Raw genomic sequence first — 19,593 nt, 5'->3', positions numbered from 1 at the left:
GGGCATGTAAAGTCACCATTGACTTTACAAGTCCAAAATTGTGAACAGAACCAGTACAAACCATCATATTGTGGAAGTAATGGAAGGGGTTAATTCGATTGCCCCTGGGTCTGTTTCCAAGGGGGCACTGTCCAGTCCCCCCTTGTCGAGTTTCTGGCTGGTGGCAGTGGTTACCACTCAAAATATTCCACCAGAATATTTCCTATGGGATTTTCCCATTGATTTTAAACGCACCACTTTTTGGTGCAATGTTAAAGATACCGCCGGTTTATTTAATATAAAATCACCAGTTGGGTCTTTTCGCCAGAACTCTTTTCTAAAACGGTGTTCGTGTCTGTCTCTGTAACTCCAACCAAGGTCGGGCCCTTTGTTCCACTTTTTGGCGGGCTTCTCCACAGAAGCCCTCCACTGGTGCCACTCTGTCTGATTTCCATAGTATGTGTGGGTGTGGGAATGGGCACCTTGGACTGCGTTGCCTTAGCAACTCAAGTCGCACTCTGTTCTGGTTGGCCCAGTGGTGAGCCGCCCGGCTCACCACTTAGCATGTATGAGTGACAGCTAGGCTGTTGAATGGGGGTGTTTCTGCATAAAAGCAGGGCTTTTGGGACTGGAACTTCAGAAGTCGCCACAAGACCTAAGAAATCCGAAGAGGGGAGAAGCTGAGCCATCTGCAACACCACCACCGGTGGAGCCCTGCTGCAACGACCTCACCACTTTCCCCGACGACAAGAGAAGATCTTCTGCTGAAGAGTCTTCTTCCTCTGAGCTGGTGGAATCAACCAGTTCGCCATTTCGCCTTCCAGAAAGTCTCTTGGTCGAATCGCCCGTGCCAAGCAGCCCGGCGGCAGGATAGCCAAGCTTCACCACTGTGACCGCGAATAAAAGGAACGCACCTTTTAGCCGACAAACTCCGCGGCTGGTCTCTTCCCTGGGCAGTGCAACGACTCCAAGTTTCCTCCTCGACGAGATCTTCTCTTCCCTTGGTCGGAACCACGAACTGCACCCGCTGCCAGGAACAACTGCCACCGCTGGAGCTTCCTCAACTTTAAAGGTACTGTGTTCCACCTGGCCTCCCTTTCTACGGTTTGCTAAAGGTGACCCTTAAATCCTTGGCTTTCCAACTGGGTTGGCCCCAGACCTTCTAACTTTACCTTCAAAATCCACCCAACCTCTTTTGAACATTTTTACAAAGACTTGAATGCATTTCTAACTGTGTGATCTTGGGCACATTTCACCTTGCTCCATTTAAAGTGGGCCTGGCCTATGAACTTTGGCTCTACAGTAGACTCTACCTTCCCTAACTTGTTTTGGTCTTATAAAAGTGTTGAGAACTGTTTTATTTTCATGACCTGCCTTTTTCTCTCCCTTTAACTTAATTATTGGAGTGCCATCTAAGTTACGCGCTCACGTCTGTTTTGACAAATAGTGGTGTTTTGACTTAGACTTGTCTAATAATTCTTTAGGGAGGGGTGTACACTTTTCTGATTGTGTTTGAACTTACTTTGATTTATAGTGCTAGTGTATTTCCTTAAGTGTGTGTTAAATAAATAATTATATACTTTTGATACAAAGCTCTGGTCAGTGTGTGCTTGTTCTACTGTGTTTTTAGCCCCATTATGTATCCTCTGTATACTGCCCTACTCTTCTTGAGAGAAGTCTGACTACTCAGCCACAGCTACCAGGTAAATCTGGGTGATACAGACTGCTACCAATTGGGTTTACTGCTTACTCCTGTAGTCTTAATCTTCTTGCAGTGGTCCCCAAGGGAACTGCACAGGATTCTGCCTAACAACCCCCAGCTCGTTTCTTTGAAAAACAACTGACCCTGAGGGAGTTAGAGGTAGAGGAGCGAAGAGCTTGAGAGGGGAGGTATTTGCGGAGGGATAGCTGAAGGTATTTTGGACCCAGGCCCCAGAAAGCCTTGTGAGCAATGCAGAGGGTTTTGAATTTAATCCTTGCATTCACTGGGAGCCAATTGAGGGATTTCAGAGCTGGAGAGATACGATCCCAGGGCTTGAGGCCAAGGACAAGTCTTGCAGTCCTGTTCTGGATTAGTTGCAGAGGGCGGAGAGTAGAGGTAGGTAGATTTAGAAAGAGGCTGTTACAATAGTCCAAGCTAGAGAGAACCAGAGCTTGGGAGACTATCTCTCAGAAGTACTCTGCCTTTCCTCTCCTTCCCCCAGAAACTCATGGTCTTCTGGGGGAAGGAGAGAAAAGGCAGAGTACTTCTGAGGAGGTTCAGTAGGAAGGTTGACTTTTTAGAGACATCAGAGATGTGGGCAGAGAAGGAAAGTGTGGAGTCAAAGATGACCCTAAGGTTCTTAGCCTCGCAGGTGGGGGTAGGAGGGCCAAGGGAGGCTGGCCAGAGAGTTAGGGGAAAGGATGGTGATGGTGTGTCGATGAGGAGGATCTCCGTCTTGCTGGCATTCAGAGAAAGATCATTGACGGCACACCAATCTTGAATGGAAGTTAGGATATCAGATGAGAGGGGGAGAGGAGGTGGCCGAAGGCAGCCTGAAAATGAGGAGTGTCGTCAGTGTAGCACTGGGAATTTGAGCAGAAAATGGCAATGCAGTGGGCAAGAGCTGCTAGGTATTGGTTGAAAAGCCAGGGCGAGAGATTAGACCCCTGGGGAACACCACAGGTACAGAGGAAGATGGATGATAGGAAGGACCCAAGTTGGACCTGGGAGGGTCGATCAGAGAGGAAAGAGGTCAGCCAGGCCAGATACCCAGGTCATCACGGAGACGGTTGAGCAGGGTGGTATGGTTGACCGTGTTGAAGGCAGAAGAGAGATCGAGTAGGATGAGGCCAGAGGGAATGCTAGAGTCAAGGTTGGAGAGCAGATCTTCACGGATGTTCGGGAGAGCAGTTTCCGTGCTGCTGGTAGCTCTGAAGCCAGACTGGTGTTCATGGAGACAATCAACAGAATTGGAATGAAGGTTAAGCTGAGAGATGGCCAACTTTTCCAGGAGTTTGCCCAGAAAGGGAGTAATGGAAATTGGGCGATATTTAGCTAGACAAGAAGGATAAGCTGTGGGTTTCTTGAGAAGAGGATGCACAAGGGGGTGCTTCAGAGGGGAGGGGAAGGATCCTGATGAAAAGGAGTGGTTTCAAAAATCCGCAAAGGCTGGAGTGAGGGTGTCAATGTGGTCCTTGATGGTTTTAGAGGAACAGCGATGAACCTGTTTTGACTAGACTTTCATAGATCGGACTTGTCTAGCGACCTCGTCAGGGGAGAAAAGAGGAAAGGACGAGAAGGATGGTGGGAGGTGGCTAAAGGAGGGTCAGCAAGCACAGTTGGGGAGAGGACGGGTGGGGTGGAGAGGTTGGACAGGATGTCCTGGGTTTTTTAGATAAAATGAGAGGCAAGGGCATTGCAAGAGCCTGGGAGGCAACAGGAGAGGTAGAGACTGCAGCAGGGGTGGCCAGCCCCTTGCATATTTTAAAGAGTTCGGCCGAGTTGTTAGATGCCGCAGAGACATGAGCTTGAATGTGGACTCTCTTCTTGATGAGGAGAGAGAGTCGATATTGCCTTTGAAGCAGGTGACAGGCCAGTTTGTCACAGGATGAACAAGAAGCCCTCCATTTCCTATCAGCCGCCCTACACTTACGTTTAAGTGTAGCTAGGTCAGAGTCATACCAGGAATTGCACTTGGCTTTGGACTTCAAACAGATCCTCATGACAGGGGCAACAGCATCAAGAGAATCAGAAATTGAAGAGTAGAGCAGAGACAGGGCTGTGTCGGGATGTGAGACAGCCAGAGGTGGGGGAAAGGTGGGGGCGATAGTGACGACCAAAGCCTCAACTGACACACGCTTCATGGGCCGGATGTCCGAGAAGGTAGGTGGCAGTGTTGGGGTGGGCTTGGCTTGGGGGGAAGAGAGATGAGAGGAAAGGAGGGAGTGATCGCTCCAGGAGAGAGGAGTGGTCAGATGGATGGAGAGGGGGAGGTCAAAGGAGATCAAGACATCGAGTGTGTGCCCTGCAAAGTGAGTCGGGCCAGAGGGGAGGATGGACAGGGAGAGGGAGACGCAGAGGTCATGGAAGAGTACAGAGGAGGAACAAGGAGAGTCTAAATATATATTCAGGTCACCGAGGAGGAGTTGTTGAGAGGTAGAGGCCAGGAGGGAGGAGGAGAGGGTCTGCCCACTCAGAGAAATGAGGTAATTTGACCAGGAGGCCGCTAGATTGTAGCCACAGTAAGAGAAAGGGTAGGCGAGAGAGAGAGCCTACAGACAATGCATTCAAAAGAGTAGGTCTGAGTGGGAATGATAGAGGCAGGAATCCACTCAGGAAAGATCAGGGCTAACCCCCCAACGGACCAGGAGTATCTGGGTGCGGAAAGGATCTTGTAGCCATCAGGGAGGAGTGTGTCAAAGCACGTGGCAGAGCTGGCCGTGAAACATGTCTCAGTAAGACCAAGGACATCAAGGTCTAGTTCTTCAAGGAGGTGGCAGATGTCAAAGGAGTGTTTGACAGCAGAGCGACAGTGGCAATATAAAGAAGGTTGCCAGCCTTAAAGACCTTCCAGGGAGGGGTACAGATCAGAGGTACTCCCTTTTGAACTTCTTCCTACCAGACTTAGTGAGAAGGGAAGTATAGCCAATGGAGAGGCAGATGGAAAAGATAGGAGAAACAGAAAGCACCATGGGGGTGGAAGTGAGGAAAGTATGGAGAAACTGGGGGGGCTAAGGCAGAGTGGTGAGGTCACTGGTCTGGCAAGTTACAGAGAAGCATCAGTATACAAGCAAAATACAGCGAATTTCGCAATGGGCAGCAAGATTTGACTTTTTAGCAAAAACGTACAAACAGCACAATCTGACTTTTCATCAAAAAGCAAAAACAGCAAGATCTGACTCTTTAGCAAAGACAGCAAGATTTGACTTTCCAATCAGGGATTCAGATGTTAGCAAAGGGTTTTAGGAAGCACTGCGCATCAGGATGACAACATGGGAGTAACAAGCAGAAAGAACAGTGATAGTCAAAGGTGGTAGGAGTGAACGCTATACCGAATTAGGGCATAAATTGAAAACGGGATTCTCAGAGTCTCGTTGGTTACTGACCTTACAATTGATTAAAAGCATTGGATTTAATTGGCTTAATGCACATTGCCTTGATGTCTAACCCGAACAGAGTTAAACGACTTTTACAATATCACGACTGGGCAAAAACAACCGACAGTGTATGCGGTTCTAAGATCTACCACCATCTCGTCTCATACGGGAAACCTATCGGAAATCCAGAATCATATTTTCTTAAATTTCCCGATCATATCTGGTGCACTGCCTACCTGAGATTTAGATTTAACGTTCTATTGACTGGGGAGATAAAAGAAATTCGAGCCGGGGAACCCAGTAAACGCATTCCATGTTGTTTCTGTAATAATCCTTCTGTAACAGAAACTCTGCGGCACCTCTTGTTAGAATGTGATATTATTAAACCCCAACGTGTGAGTGCTTTTATTAAATTCATCCCCAATCCCAAGTGTGTTAATCTTGACGCCCTATGGTGGGACATGTTACACGGGAAATCGGTGTCATTAAAATTAGCCACGGTCAAATTTCTTGCTGAGGTATGTGGGCTTATCGATGATTTAAAATAAAAATGAATTCCAATAATTAAGTAAAAACATGGAGTAACCGTCCCAAAACTACTTACAACCACGGTAACTTATCAGTAAAATGCAAACTACCATCTGTCTCACAATAAAGTGAAACCTGGAAAAGTTTAAACCTGTTTCGTTACCTCTGGTATGAGTTGTAAAGACTTTCTTCTCATGTGTATACTTAAGACTGCTCCATATATTCCTTTTTGGCATATTTGTGTATTTTGTATTACACCTGATATGTAATTTGATTTTATTGCTGGGGTCAAAACAATTGAATTCTTTGATTAATGTAGAGTGTATGTTTAGTTAAAAAAAATTGTTTTTTACTATGTTTTATTTTTTGTTTTGTCATAACTGATTTTCAATGTGCATAATTTTGTTCAATTTTATGTCCGTCTTGAGACTCGTTTTCATAAAACCATACACAAAAAAACCAAAAAATAATAAAGTCTTGGGCTTGAAGAGCCTACCCGCTCGACAAGAACCCTCAACGTGGTCTCTTGGGAGACAAGTTATAGACTAAATGCTTATCGACCCACAGAAACTTTCTATTGCACTTGGGGCAGGATTTAAATGGGGTCTTGTCCATAACTACAAAATATGGCAGTTACGTAAAAGTAGTCTAAGAAAAGGGGCATATACATCCTAAAATTAATTTCCCTCTCTCCCTACTGTCTGGGCCGAGGCCCGGGCGGCCTTCCAAGGCTGAACGGTCCGCCGCGGTATTCTTTCGAAGGGCAGTCTCTTTATCTTCACCGGTGCAATATTTCGACGGTTGGTGAAGTAAAGGATAGAAAGAATAAACTATCGGTAATTGAAATAAGTCAATGGTTTTGCACCAAAAGAGTAACTCCGCTAAAGGCGCCCGTCTAGTATGGTGGAAAAAATCAATCTGAGGAACTGCGACGCGTGAGGGTTCATGGGTACAGTGGAGGTCACACTAGGGATAGTATTACTGGCACGCCCTGTTGACGTCCCTTTTTGGAATTTCGAAAACAATTGTAATACTCCGCAGCTTCCACTAGATGTCGACCTATGCACAGCATGTGATCTAAGCAGATTCCTCAAGCCTCAGAAATATATATATTTGTTTTACCTTTGGTTGCTCTGCTAAGAGCACTAACACTTTACTTTTAAAAACAGAAAACATGTTCATGGTGCTGTAGCGTAGTAAAGCAAGTCAATAAGGAAATGGAGCCAGTTAACTAATCAAGAAATAATAGGTTGCGAAGAAAGAGGTTAGCAAACACTATACAAAATCTCAGAATGAAGGTTCTAACCTCACAAAGTCCTTCTCTAGCTAGAAAAGAAGGGATCTAGTCTCCTCCAAATCAAAGGTCCCAATAAAAGTCTTTTCAGGACGGGTAAGAGTCTCTTCAGGAAGTCAAACAAGTATTGGCATGAGCCAAAAAGTAGGTGAAAGTGTTTCAAAGTTCAGTCAAAACAAGAGAAAGGTTTTAGAATATCCTCTCCCAATCCAACCACCTTAAGGGAGTACTAGGGGAGGATACATACAGGGCAGAACACCACCGTCCAGGGCTAGGCACGTAAGAGAAAGAGCTAGGAAATCACGCACATACAACCCTATGAAGACAAGAGGGGGGCAAAACAAGTATGTTTCTGATCACTCCATGTACTCCGATTCACTCAGGGACCACTGTATAAGTTCTTGAACACGCTGGGCCTTCTGGAATTGTGCTTTGGTTCCGTTGAAGAAAGCGTAGGGGTCGTGAGTGCAGAGGTCTCTTCAGGTGTCAGATTCTTGGGTCTGGCTAGTTGGTTGGCGGTTCCAAACTCCAATGGACCGTATTCTGGACAGATTGACCCTCGGGAGACACAGTCTTTGGGATCACCGCTTCTGCAACGACCTCAGGAGACTCCCAGAATGAGACATAGCCAGGGAGCAGCAATGGCACTTGAACAAAATGGAAGAAGTCGATCCTCATAGTGAGAACTAAGAAGTTCATCCTGAAAGACCCTCTTTGTAGTAGAGAGCTGCAACTTCAGGGAAATGCTTCTTGTTCTATTAACTGATGATCTGTGGCGTCCCAAGGCTCAACTCGGGGTGGAAACCGTAGCAGCAAAGTAGCCCAGGATGTCACCTGGTTAGACCACAGAGGTTGGGACTGGCTTTTTCCACTGGCCAGGTTGTTGAAGTACCAAAACAGGTCTTCAGATCTGCAGAGATACAAGGCTTTGCCTGACAAGTGAAGAAAGGGCTGCTGGTGATTGTCCAACGATGAGTTCTGGGACTCTCTTCAAATGATGATCTAAGTTGTGGCTGCAGTCCAATCCAGGATTCGGGCTGGATATGGCCCAGCACCCCAACGGCAAGGATCTGCAACAATCAAACCTTCAGGGGCTTTCTAATCCATAACAGCCTCTGGCCACTGCATCTGCCCAGCAACAGACAAATGGCAGTGATTTGGACTGGATCCAGGCAGATCCAGCCACCCAACAACTGGTTACATCATGAAAGCTAGAGCTTGACAGGTGCAGGATAAAAAAGGGAAAGACCAACAAAACGGGGTGTGGGGGGGTCTAAAAAGGTCACACTGCGGGCAGCAGAAGGACAATAACGCTAAATTGAAGGGAAAAACCGCCAGTTAATCCAGTTCACAAGAGTTCCACAGTCACTGTCAAAGTTCAATCAGGGACACAGAAACAGCAATCCAGGCAGTAACCATGTCCAAGTCTGCAATCTATACACATTCAATAAAGTCAACAAATCCAGGAGTCCAGAAAATCTGAGTTCTCACCAAACCCAATAAGGGCAATCCAGAGAGAGAGTCTGTAGGAAACAGCCATGGCCAAAGCTACCAGTAGATCAAGAAACATACCCCCACGACGCGCCACTTGGAAAAAAAAGTTGAGAAGTGCCAGATCTGGGAAAACGCGGGACTATTATCCTCCCTGCTTGTCCAGGTCACACATGCATGCTGCAGCGCATCACGTCAATGTTGCTCGCACACAGCGTGGCGGGCATTGTGGTCCCTTCCAACGTGTGTCTGTCACGGAGCACCAGGAGTGTGCTGAGCTGCAGGAGCATGGTGTGGAAGAACGGTAAGACAGGAATTCATACCAGGAGGCAGCCAATGGACAAGATGGCCAAAGGATTGGATAGGCGAAAAACATGTGGCATGGCTATTTTGTGTGTATGGTACTCAAAATAGAATTCTGCAGTAAAAAGCGCATGTGCAGACAGTAGAAACTAAGAAAGGCAGTAGAAAAATATTCTCTGCCACGCGCCTCTCTCAGATACATAAAAAATGTAAGAAATATTACTAAAAGAAAAAGGAAAAGGGATACAAAGTTCCCCTGCAGCCCCTACCTGTAAAGGTGATTTGCTACATTAAAAACAACAAAGGAATCTCGCGGTAGGGACAAGACCCCCCCCCCCCTTTCCCTCCACTGGAACCATATGCACAAACCAGTGCCCCCAAAAGAGAGGAGCTGAGCAAGTATTGTAAAGAGGCTTTACTTACCGCCAAAAGTCAGGGCAGGGTTCAAATCCAAGGAAAATGTTTGGGGGTTCCATTAATATCAATGGAGGGAAAGCTTCAAAAAGAAATGTTATCCCAAGAGTGTGCAAAATTAATGAGCGCAATCCTGCAATGTCAGACTATTAAATATGTAATTTTATTAATACGAGGTCAAACCTTGGTAAGAAAACATACCTTCATCATTGTAATTGCAATGTAGCGAGCTTCTTTCACAATCATTGGCTCATAAGAAGCTTCCAACTTTGGTGAAGGAAGGCCACCGTACGTTACATCTGCACAGGATGATGTGACTGTGGAAGTTGTTGCTGGACTGCCAGGTATCCGCTGAAGTTTTTTTATTTGCTCTTGCTGGAAAGATGTCTTTTTTTGGGAAACTGGGACAGCCTTAACCTCAACCTGCAACAATGCAAACATAATGCAACCATACATTCGAATTAAAAAGCAAGTTAGTTATTCAATGCCACAACATATGCATGATGCCTGTAGGCAAATTATTACTGCACTATTCTACAAGCCTTGAAGCGTCAGTTCCAATGTTTCTCATCTACACCCAACTAGGTCATTTCTTTCACATAAAGTATAAAGTGTCTCTCCAATTGAAAATAGCTTTATTGACAAAACAGAAGGCTAATGGACATAAACACCAACACAAAACATGCCTGCCAACCAGCACTTTGCTGCATACCTTCCAAACAGGTATGTGAAATGACAGGTGATTTTAAGTGGTCCTTTTGTGATGGGTTTAGTACTACGGAGCTATTTTGATTATTCTTTGGTCAGTTGCCATGTGCTTTAGACCCTCATGTACCCAATACCTAATTATTGGAGGTTCAGCATCCAACTTACTTGAAATCATCAATCTTGTAAATAACAACAATTCAAACACTTCCATCTGTTGTGAGCTATAGAGAGGCAACTAATGAGCCCAGAAACTTTCAAAAAGAGGATCACATTAATCATTTTCAGCATGTTTTCTAGCAAGGTATGCTCACGATTGGCCAATATTTACATAATGTCATTTTACTGAATTTATAGAGTGCTCTTTCACCACAAATGACTTCTTCTAGATGCTACAGGGACAGCTGGTTAGAAATGGAACCAGGTGATATAAGCCGGTCAGATAGCACAGCGAGTAGACCAGACAGCTCGCTTTGACATCTATGCAGAGCCTGGTTCGAACCCTGGCAGGGCCAAACTCAGCCTTTCATCGTTCTGAGGTTGATAAATGATCACCACACACCGTGGGAAATAAGCAGCGCTCAGATACCTGAGGGTTCATTGTGCTATATAAATGCCCAAACAAACTAACAAAACAAGGAGTGAGGCACCATAACAGAAGAAGCTTTGCTATGCTTTTTTTAAACTCAATAATGCAGTAGATGTCAACAGCCTATGTGCACATCGCCAGCATTGATACTTTACACATTGTACACTTTTTGGTCTGGAACTCTGAAAATATGTTAATTTTTGAGGTGTATAAATAAACTCAATCTTGCAATTCTAACCAAATGCTGCCTTTTATAATGAGCTGGAACAAGGGCGTGGGCGTTTGGGAGGCCAGGAAGGAGGAAGCTGTAATCGGTGCTTGGCCACGCCCCCTGCCTTCAAGGATGCATACCAGCACCGCCCTTGGGAACAAGACTCGTCTGGAGCTCGACGAGGGTAGGGAGCATTGTTCCTACTTATCTGCATGTCAGCATCATTCGTAGGGCCCATATAGGACACCCGCCTGTAGTGGGGGGTTAAAGTGTAGGAATTGCCATGGTTCAATTAAGTGCAGCGTGTGTGGTAGCGAGAGAGAGGAGACGGACTACGGCAGCCTCCCAAGCCGTCGGGCATGCCTCGCTCTGCAATTATACCGACTGTTTTAGCGGAGGTGGATGCTTAGGACATTTGTGGCCTGCTTGACCTGGCAATTCAGTAATACACTGATAGTTATTGTTGCTGCTAAATCCCTGCGCTGTTCGGGGGGGTGCGGGGCTGTGACCTTCCACGCTCTTGCTCTCTTCACACGCTCTTCCCGCTTTGGACTCCAGCTTTATACACCGAGCATGGAGAACTAGCTCCTGCTGGCTTGCTTAGCAGTTATTGCCCACTGATGTTGTTCTGATTTTAACCCAATCATCTGTCTAGCAAATGCAGAACTTTGTTTTATTTACTTATCCATGGTCCTTGAGTTTTGGGACTTTGTAATTAGTCTCTGCCCCCCAAACCCAGGACTATTGTATTACTGGACTACTTGTTCTACAGCGTTACTTGCACACTATGCGCACACCACCTTCAGGAGTATAACATTTTAATGGACTAAAAGATTTTCTTTTTTAAAACGTTGAAACTTTTTTAAACGTCTAACGTTTCTGGTCCAGGACGACTGTTTTAAACATTAAAATCCTCCTACAGGGGAATTGGAATTGATTATAGGTGGCATTTATGTTTTCTAACATGTTTTATTGTCAGATTATTTACTCTGGGGGCCGTAAATACCCTCGCACAATATTTTCCCTTTTCTTAGTATTTATCCTTTACCCTGTGACTGTTGCATGAAGACTTTTCTGCAGTCACTGCCCTTGGGTTGACTATTGTATGACAATGCATTACTTACCGTAAAAGCATTTCTGATGGTTGTATCTGCTTAGATTTACATGCTGTGCATAGGTCCGACATCCAGTGGTCACTGCGGAGTATTGCATTTTGTTTTTCGTAGTCGAAAAGGGGACGTCGACAAGGCGTGTCTGTAACACTATCCCTATAGTGACGTGCGTTGTACCCATAATCCCTCACGCGTCGAGGTCCCTCTGTTTGTATTTTTCTGCCCTGAGTGAGCCTTCTAGATGTGAGTGAGTACAGAAAAGAAAGATATAGAAAAGGATGTCTATGTTCCTTCCATCCGAGCGGGGAGGAAGGGTGGGCGCATGTGAATCTAAGCAGATACAACCATCAGAAATGCTTTTACGGTAAGTAATGCATTGTCTTCTGATGTTTGTTAATCTGCTTAGAATCACATGCTGTGCATAGACTAGCGAGCAGTACCCGGAGTTGGAGGTGGGTTGTGAGAAGGAACAGTAGAGAAAAGATGTCTTAATACTGCTTGTCCCACCTGGGAATCAGATCTAGAGTGGGCATCTAGACAGTAGTGTTTTGTAAAGGTGTGAACAGAACTCCAGGTTGCCGCTTTGCAGATGGACTCAAGGGGAACATTTGCAATGAATGCTATGGATGCCCCAGTGCCTCGAGTAGTGTGCTCTTGGCTTGAAGGGTAGTTCTCTCTTAGCAAGAGTGTAACAGAGAGTGATGCATTGTACAATCCATCTAGATATAGTGGATTTTGAAACTGCATCTCCTTCTCTTCCTGCTGCCACCGAGACAAAGAACTGATTAATCTTTCTCAGTGGACTAGTTCTTTCCATGTAAAACATGACAGCTCTGCGCACATCAAGTGTATGCAGGCTTTTTTCTCCTAGATTTGAAGGATTTTGAAAGAACGTTGGTAGTTTTATAGACTGGTTGACATGGAATTTGGAGATGAATTTCGAGCGAACCTTGGGTGTGTGCGTAGAACCACTTTATCCTTGTGAACTGTTACAAAGGGGTCTGAAACCGAAAGGGCCTGTAGTTCACTTACTCTCCTAATGGAGGCAATAGCTATTAGGAAAGCAGTCTTAAGAGTTAGATCTTTAAGAGTTGCCTTGTGCCTGGGTTCAAAGGGTGACCCCATGAGCCTGGTGAGTACCACATTTAGATCCCAGCCGGGAGCTGGGTTTGCTATTGGAGGGTGTATTCTCTTTACCCCTTCCATGAAGGCTTTGATTACTGGGATCTTCCACCACGATACTTTGAGTTGTGAAGTGGTGTAAGCAGAAAGCGCTGCCAGGTGTACTTTAATAGAATTGAATACTAGACCAGAGTCCAGTAAATGGGTCAGGTACAGAATAATTTGTGTGGGAGAGCAGTCAACGGGGTTGATACTCTTCCCTCTACACCAGATGACAAATCTTTTCCATTTGCTAGAATAGCAGTGACGAGTGTTAGGCTTTCTGGCCTCTCTGAGGATGTCCATGCACCTCTGTGGAAGTTGTAAATGTCCAAATTCTAAGACCTCAGGAGCCAGGCTGCTAAGTTCATGGTCTGAGGGCATGGGTGCAGTGTCCTGCCCCTGTCTTGTGACAGCATGTTGTACGGGCAGGGCAGTTTCACTGGAGGAGATAGAGACATCTCCAACAAGTGAGCGAACCATGGCTGTCGGGCCCACATAGGGGCCACCAGTATCATGGTAACTTGTTCCTGGTGCATCTTGTGCACTATCTTGTTGAGAAGGGGAGTCGGGGGAAAAGCGTAAACAAATTTCCCTGACCATGGAATCGACAGACCGTTCCCCTTGGACTGGTTCTGGGGGTACCTGGAGGCGTAATCTTGGCATTTAGAGTTTTCCAGAGTTGCGAACAGGTCTATTTCTGGGAAACCCCACTGTGTGAAGACGATGTCTTCTTGTAACCGCCATTCGTACTCTACGGGCAGGGGGAAGTCGCTGCTGAGTTCGTCTGCTAGCAGATTGAGTTCCCCTGGTACATGTTGTGATAGTAGGAACATGTTGTGTTTGAGAGCCCACTTCCAGATGTTCTGGGACAGCTTGGACAGTCCTGGAGAGTGAGTGCCCCCTTGCTTGTTGAGGTAGTACATGGCTGTGGTGCTGTCTGTGAGGACCATCACTGTCTTTCCTTGTAGGTGTTCCTGAAAGGCTTTCAGTGCTTTGAACACCGCTAGTAGTTCCAGCAGGTTTATATGCTTGGATGCTAAGCTCGGAGTCCACGCTCCGTGAGCAGTGTGATGGGATAGGTGAGCCCCCCATCCTGTAAGGGATGCGTCTGTGGTTAGAGGGGCTTCCACTGCGGGTGTGGCAAAAGTTTTCCCTAATAACAGGTTCTCTTTTGTCCACCACCGTAGCGAGAGAACCAAGGCCTGCGAGACCACCACTAGATCGTCCCATTGTCCGCTGGCCTGACACCACTGGCTGTTGAGCCACTCTTGCATTGGGCGCATGCGCAGGCGCGCGTGAGGTACCAAATAAATACATGACGCCATCATTCCTAGCAAGCGCATTGCTTTGCGTACCGTCACCTCTCGACCTGCCACATAATGGGGGATCTGAAACAGCATGTTTTGGACCCTCTCGTTGGAGGGGAAGACGAGGCCGTCCTTTGTTCGAATTAGAGCCCCTAGGAATTGTTTGATTTGGCTGGGGTCTAAGCTGGACTTCTTTTCGTTGATGGAGAAGCCCAGTTGGAACAAAAGGTCTACAGTCTTTTGGGTATTGGAGAAGCATGTTTCGTAAGAATCCCCTGTTATGAGCCAGTCGTCGAGGTAAGGGTATACCGGGATGGATAACCTGCGCAGGTGGGCCGCTGCCACTGCCAGTACTTTCGTGAATACCCTTGGTGCAGATGCTATCCCGAAGGGTAGTACTCTGAACTGGTAGTGTTTGTTCTCTATCTTGAACCTGAGGTATTTTCTGTGCGCTGGCAACATTAAAATATGAAAGTATGCATCTTTCATGTCCAGTGTTGTCATGTAATCCCCCTGTGATAACAGTGGGATTACTTCCTGCAAGGTCACCATACGAAACTTTTGGGGTTTGACAAACTTGTTCGCTGGGCGCAGATCTAATACAGGGCGCATGGTTAAGTCCTTTTTGGGTACAAGGAAATACACTGAATAAATACCTTCTGTTACCTGAGATAGGGGGACAGCCTCTATAGCTTTTTTTTTCAGTAGCTCTTCTACTTCTTGTAGAAGAATGGTGAGGTGTTCCGGTGTCATGCGTTGGTTCCGTGGGGGTCTGTACTTCGGGGCACCGTTGAATTCGATGCAGTATCCGTGGGCTATGGTGGATAATACCCAGCGGTCTGACGATATTCCCTCCCATGCTGAAAGGAACGATGTTAGCCGGCCCCCGACCGGTGATACATGGGAGGGGACCCGAATCTTCGGGTCATTTGTTGGTATTGGGCGTGGAACCTTTGGGGCTGGAGCCGCGACCTCTTCCCCTGCCACGGCGTTGGCCTCTTTAACTGAACTTGGTGTTGTTACCGTGGTTAGAGTTCCAGTTGGTAGCAGAGTAAAATTGCTGTTGGTTTTGCTGCTGGCGTTGGCCACGAAAGGAGCGTCTATTGCCATAGCCGCGTCTGTTAGGGGGCCTAGAAATTTGGTCAAGAGTTTTGATGGTATCAAACTCTTTCTTCGCATGTTCTAGGGCCTCATCAACTGCTTTCCCAAACAGATGTGTTTCTTCTATGGGCTTATTTATCAGGGAAGCCTGGGTTTCTGGCTTAAATCCCAAATTGCGCAGCCAGACATGGCGTTTGAGAAGTGTTCCCTGAACCAGGGAACGGCCAGCCGTCTCTGCGGCATCTAAGGAGTTCTTTACGATGCCCTGGTTTACAAGAGTTCCCTCTGAGATTGTAGCTAACAGGCGTGAACGCAGGGGTTCTGGTGCGTCCTCTGCTTCGCTGCGCAGCTTGCTCCACTGTGCATCTGCGTAGCTAGCTAGTAGGGAATTGTTATTTGCAATCCTAGTTGAAAAGGCGGCGGACGTCGTGATTCTCTTCCCAAGTGCGTAGAGCTTTTTGCCCTCTTTGTCAGGTGGTGCCTCACTAGTGGATAGTGGTACTCCTGCTCTTTTCCTTGTATTAGTAACTACGAGGGAGTCCGGAATAGAATGGCCTCTGATGTACAACGGGTCAGAGGGCGAAGGGCTGAAGAGCTTTTCTATCCGAGGGTTGACCCCTCTGACTAAGGCAGGATTGGAAAGGGAAGGAGTTATTCTTCTCTTTATAGAAGCCAGGAGCGGAATAGACTGACTAACAGGGGCTTTTTCTTTAATAACTTTCTCTACAAAGTCTATGTCAGGAACAGTCTCCCCTGTGTCTATTTCAAAATGCACTGCTGCCTTGCGCAATAGTGCTTTAAGTGAAGGTTGGTCATCTATGGGAGAGGTGTTTCCAATAGGTGAATCCTTGGGAGGAGAAGGGTGAAAGACATTAGGGTCTGAGTGCACTGATGGGGATTGCCAAGGCTGCGAGGTAGCTGTATCTTCTTTGAAAGCTCCTGCACTAGTGTAAGGATCTTCTTCAAACCCCTCTTCCTCATGTTCTTCCTCTCCACCCAAACACTCATCATCTTCCTGGAGGTATTGCTCCTCTTCCGTGAGGTCATATACGTCTGTAGAAGGGGGAAACAGCCTAGGAGTTTTGACCCTAGGGTCATCCTGGGGCCATTCTCTTAGTCTTTTGGGTGTGGGTGGGTTTTGGTTTCCCAAAAACCTTTCCATTTTCTCCATACAAGAATGGAGTCTTTCAAGGGTCTCATGGGGGACCCCTGAATAGTCTAGAGGGGGGAAATCAGTGTTTTCACCTTCAAAACGCTTAGAACGCTCCCACAACGTCGAAGAAAGGTTTCCGTCGCCATCTGAAAAGCCCTCCGGTAGTTCCGAAGTGCCCTTAGATGAAAGGGGCAGTTCCTGGCTACTCTTATGCTTTTTCGGCGTTTCTATAGCTTTTTGTGCAGTATTCGACGTTTGTTTCGTCGTCCGCTTACGTGTGTCTTCGGAAACAATTCTCGCCAGGCTCTCGACAACGAGTGTCAGTAGAGGACTCTGGTGTCGACGTTGCCTGCGTTACGCGTTGTTCCTCGACGGCCGCTCTATGGAGCGTTACGTCGGATGATTTTGGGGTAGCGCCCGTGTTTGATGAAAGCCCAATCGCTGGTCGCGACTGCGTTTGCGGGTGGGGCTTGAGACCCTTACGGTCTGAGTTAGACGCCGGAGTGCCCTGCGTCCCCTTTGGCGCTGATGGATCCTTCGTCTTCGACGAAGAAGAGCCGTGGGTTGTGTGCTTAGGCCTATGGGGTCTGTGTGCGTCCCTGTTGCCGGGGTGTTCATCCCCATGAGCAGGGCGTGAGTCGAGCCCGTCGGGGCCGGGGACGGACGTCGAGGAGCGCGAGCGCTCCTTCTGGGGGTTAATGACTTCCGTAACGGACGTCGAGTTATCACCCTCCTCGTCACTTTCTGTAACAGCGGCGGCGGGTGAGGAAACTGACTTCGACATAGCGTAGTCCGCCCACCTCTTAACTTTGCGTTCTTTAAGAGTTCTTGGCTTCAAGAGCTTACAGGCCGCACAGCTGTCCTCCTTATGATCGAGGGGCAAGCAACGATTACAGAGCCTGTGTTTGTCCTTACAAGTGTATTTGCCCCTACAGCGTGGGCAAAACTTAAAAGGTGTCCTCTCCATAGCTGAGGCAATAATAACTGGTGATAACAACCCCAAGGGAAAGATAGGGGAGAAAGAAAGACATTCTCAAAGAGAAGATAAAAGTTCGAACCCCCACTCTCCTTAATGTATGTTGGCCGGGGAGGCCAGGCCACATGTTCGGCAGAGCCGAAGGATCTCCTCCGTCTCTTCCCCTCCATCTAAAACTTGCTCGGCGGAGAAACAGCTTCACAGCTAACGTCGAGGGGAGGGATCTTTAACAATATAATAAGTATAATTAAGGACCGAGGTCCGATAGTGAGTATTTGCAATGTCTCTCTAGGAGCTCCGCGTAAGGCGACCAGAAGCTGGGCGGAAAAAAACAATCTGAGGGACCTCGACGCGTGAGGGATTATGGGTACAACGCACGTCACTATAGGGATAGTGTTACAGACACGCCTGGTCGACGTCCCCTTTTCGACTACGAAAAACAAAATGCAATACTCCGCCGTGACCACTGGATGTCGGACCTATGCACAGCATGTGATTCTAAGCAGATTAACAAACATCAGAAATCTATTTATACAATAACTACCGGTAGAATGAGTAAAAGAAAGGCCAGAGTCCCCTACATAATGGTTCTGCCAGAAAGCGTATCACAAAGTTCGTGGAACACATTGAGGAAGCCAATGCTATGATTGAGGGGAATACCGGGTTCCCAAAAGATATCGACCCGCCTAGTGGAGGGACGGGAGGTGGCAGGGAGGGGCCCTGCACTGAAAGGCTGACCTCGAACTGTAGTGTCTTGCCCAGTGATGACATCATTGAGGCAGTTGGGAAGGAGGAGGTTGTGAGGTCCAAAAGAGATTGCATAGTTCCTAAGAGTAAGCGCAGCATTGCTAAGATGCAAATATTAGCTAAGAAAAGCTTGGGCTCCCAAAAAGTAAGCCTGGCAACACTAGTGGATGCGGGCAAAATCCTCCCAGGTTACCAAATTCTGAATCAACAAGCAGGTAATGAAGTGTAAGAAGATTCAATTCAACACTACAGCTAAGTCAATGCCTAGTCTGGGATACTGAATGGAAACCCTTATTGATATATCTATGTCCAGTTCATGAGTTCTGGATGACTACCCCTATATAACACCCCTCTCTTAGAATCCCCCTGACCCCACTGAGCCAAGAAGTAGTTCTGTTTTGCAAGTTTAAAAGGTTTATTTGAAAAAAAATTAACAGTATATATATATATATATATCACTTTATAATGAATTAATAATTAATATCACACTTAAAACATGAGCAGTGATCAACAGTGAATAATGTCCTACAAGTAAACTGATTTGGTTACCCAGGAGTAGTATAAGGATAAGGTACCACACTTGTGAATATGAACAGAAGAATAAGGTGGTAGAGAATGCTTTATATAAGTTCAGATGGATGCAATGTTGAATGAAAATGCAGTACAGAAAATACTCAATATGATTTCAACAAAACAATGTAATCACTTTTCTCTGGCAATCCACTTCCCCCCCCCTTATGCAATGTAAGGAAATGAAGAGTAGCACACAGTTCTCAGACATGCAATCAAATGTAATTCAGTTCACCCCAGCAAGCTTAGACTACGGATAGAAGTTGAAACACAGGCCCAAAATGCTTGTATATGTGCTGGCAATGAAGTGAGGAATATACTGAAAATGGTTTTAATTCCCTTTAGGAGGTTCAGGGTGAGTGAAAGATACTTGGGATGAGCTCAGGCTCCCTTTAACAATGCTCTAGGAGTAACTAGCAGGTTAAACAAATTTTTGGCAAAGGAAAGCAAGGAAGCTGCTGTTTTCACACGTTGCTGGATTTTTAACCAAATCGCGAATCGCGGCAAAATTCGCAAATGCGTGAATCACGATTACGGCAAAAGTATAAGGAGTAGCAAGTCGGTTCTAGGTTCGTTGAAAAGCTAAGATGCTAAGCTTTCAGAGGAAAGGTTTCTAGCCCAAACGGTTCCAAAGATATGAACGATTTTGTAAAGGTCGTTTTTCGAATTTAAATTAACTCAAATTGACAGGTGACAGCTTTTAAAAATGACAGGTGACAGCTATGCGGCTGCAGAATTGACAAGTGACAGTTAGGAGGCAGTTCTACTTAGATTAAATAGATTGAATTATATCACTGGAAACTAAGAGATTTGGTTTCACACCGTCCTAGCTGTACTCACAATGTATTTGGAAGGTCTAGGTCTCACGGA

The 19,593-nt window shown here is 46.4% G+C and overlaps 1 protein-coding gene across 12 annotated transcripts in view; it reads right to left on the bottom strand.

The window, feature by feature from the left end:
• Nucleotides 1–19,593, bottom strand: part of MYCBP2 (MYC binding protein 2) — a 3,160,061-nt gene that overhangs the window by 1,321,974 nt on the left and 1,818,494 nt on the right. For all 12 annotated transcript variants that reach the window (XM_069639721.1, XM_069639717.1, XM_069639718.1 and 9 more), the window contains one exon: nucleotides 9,290–9,511. In XM_069639721.1, the coding sequence (XP_069495822.1) occupies nucleotides 9,290–9,511 (222 nt within the window). The remainder of the gene's footprint in view (nucleotides 1–9,289; nucleotides 9,512–19,593) is intronic.

This window comes from Ambystoma mexicanum, chromosome 7q (genome assembly GCF_040938575.1).
Source record: "Ambystoma mexicanum isolate Mex_15411 chromosome 7q, UKY_AmexF1_1, whole genome shotgun sequence".
Taxonomy (NCBI): Eukaryota; Metazoa; Chordata; class Amphibia; order Caudata; family Ambystomatidae; genus Ambystoma; species Ambystoma mexicanum.
The sequence above is the reverse complement of the archived record's forward strand: the minus strand, read 5'-3'. Positions and strand labels throughout refer to the sequence as shown.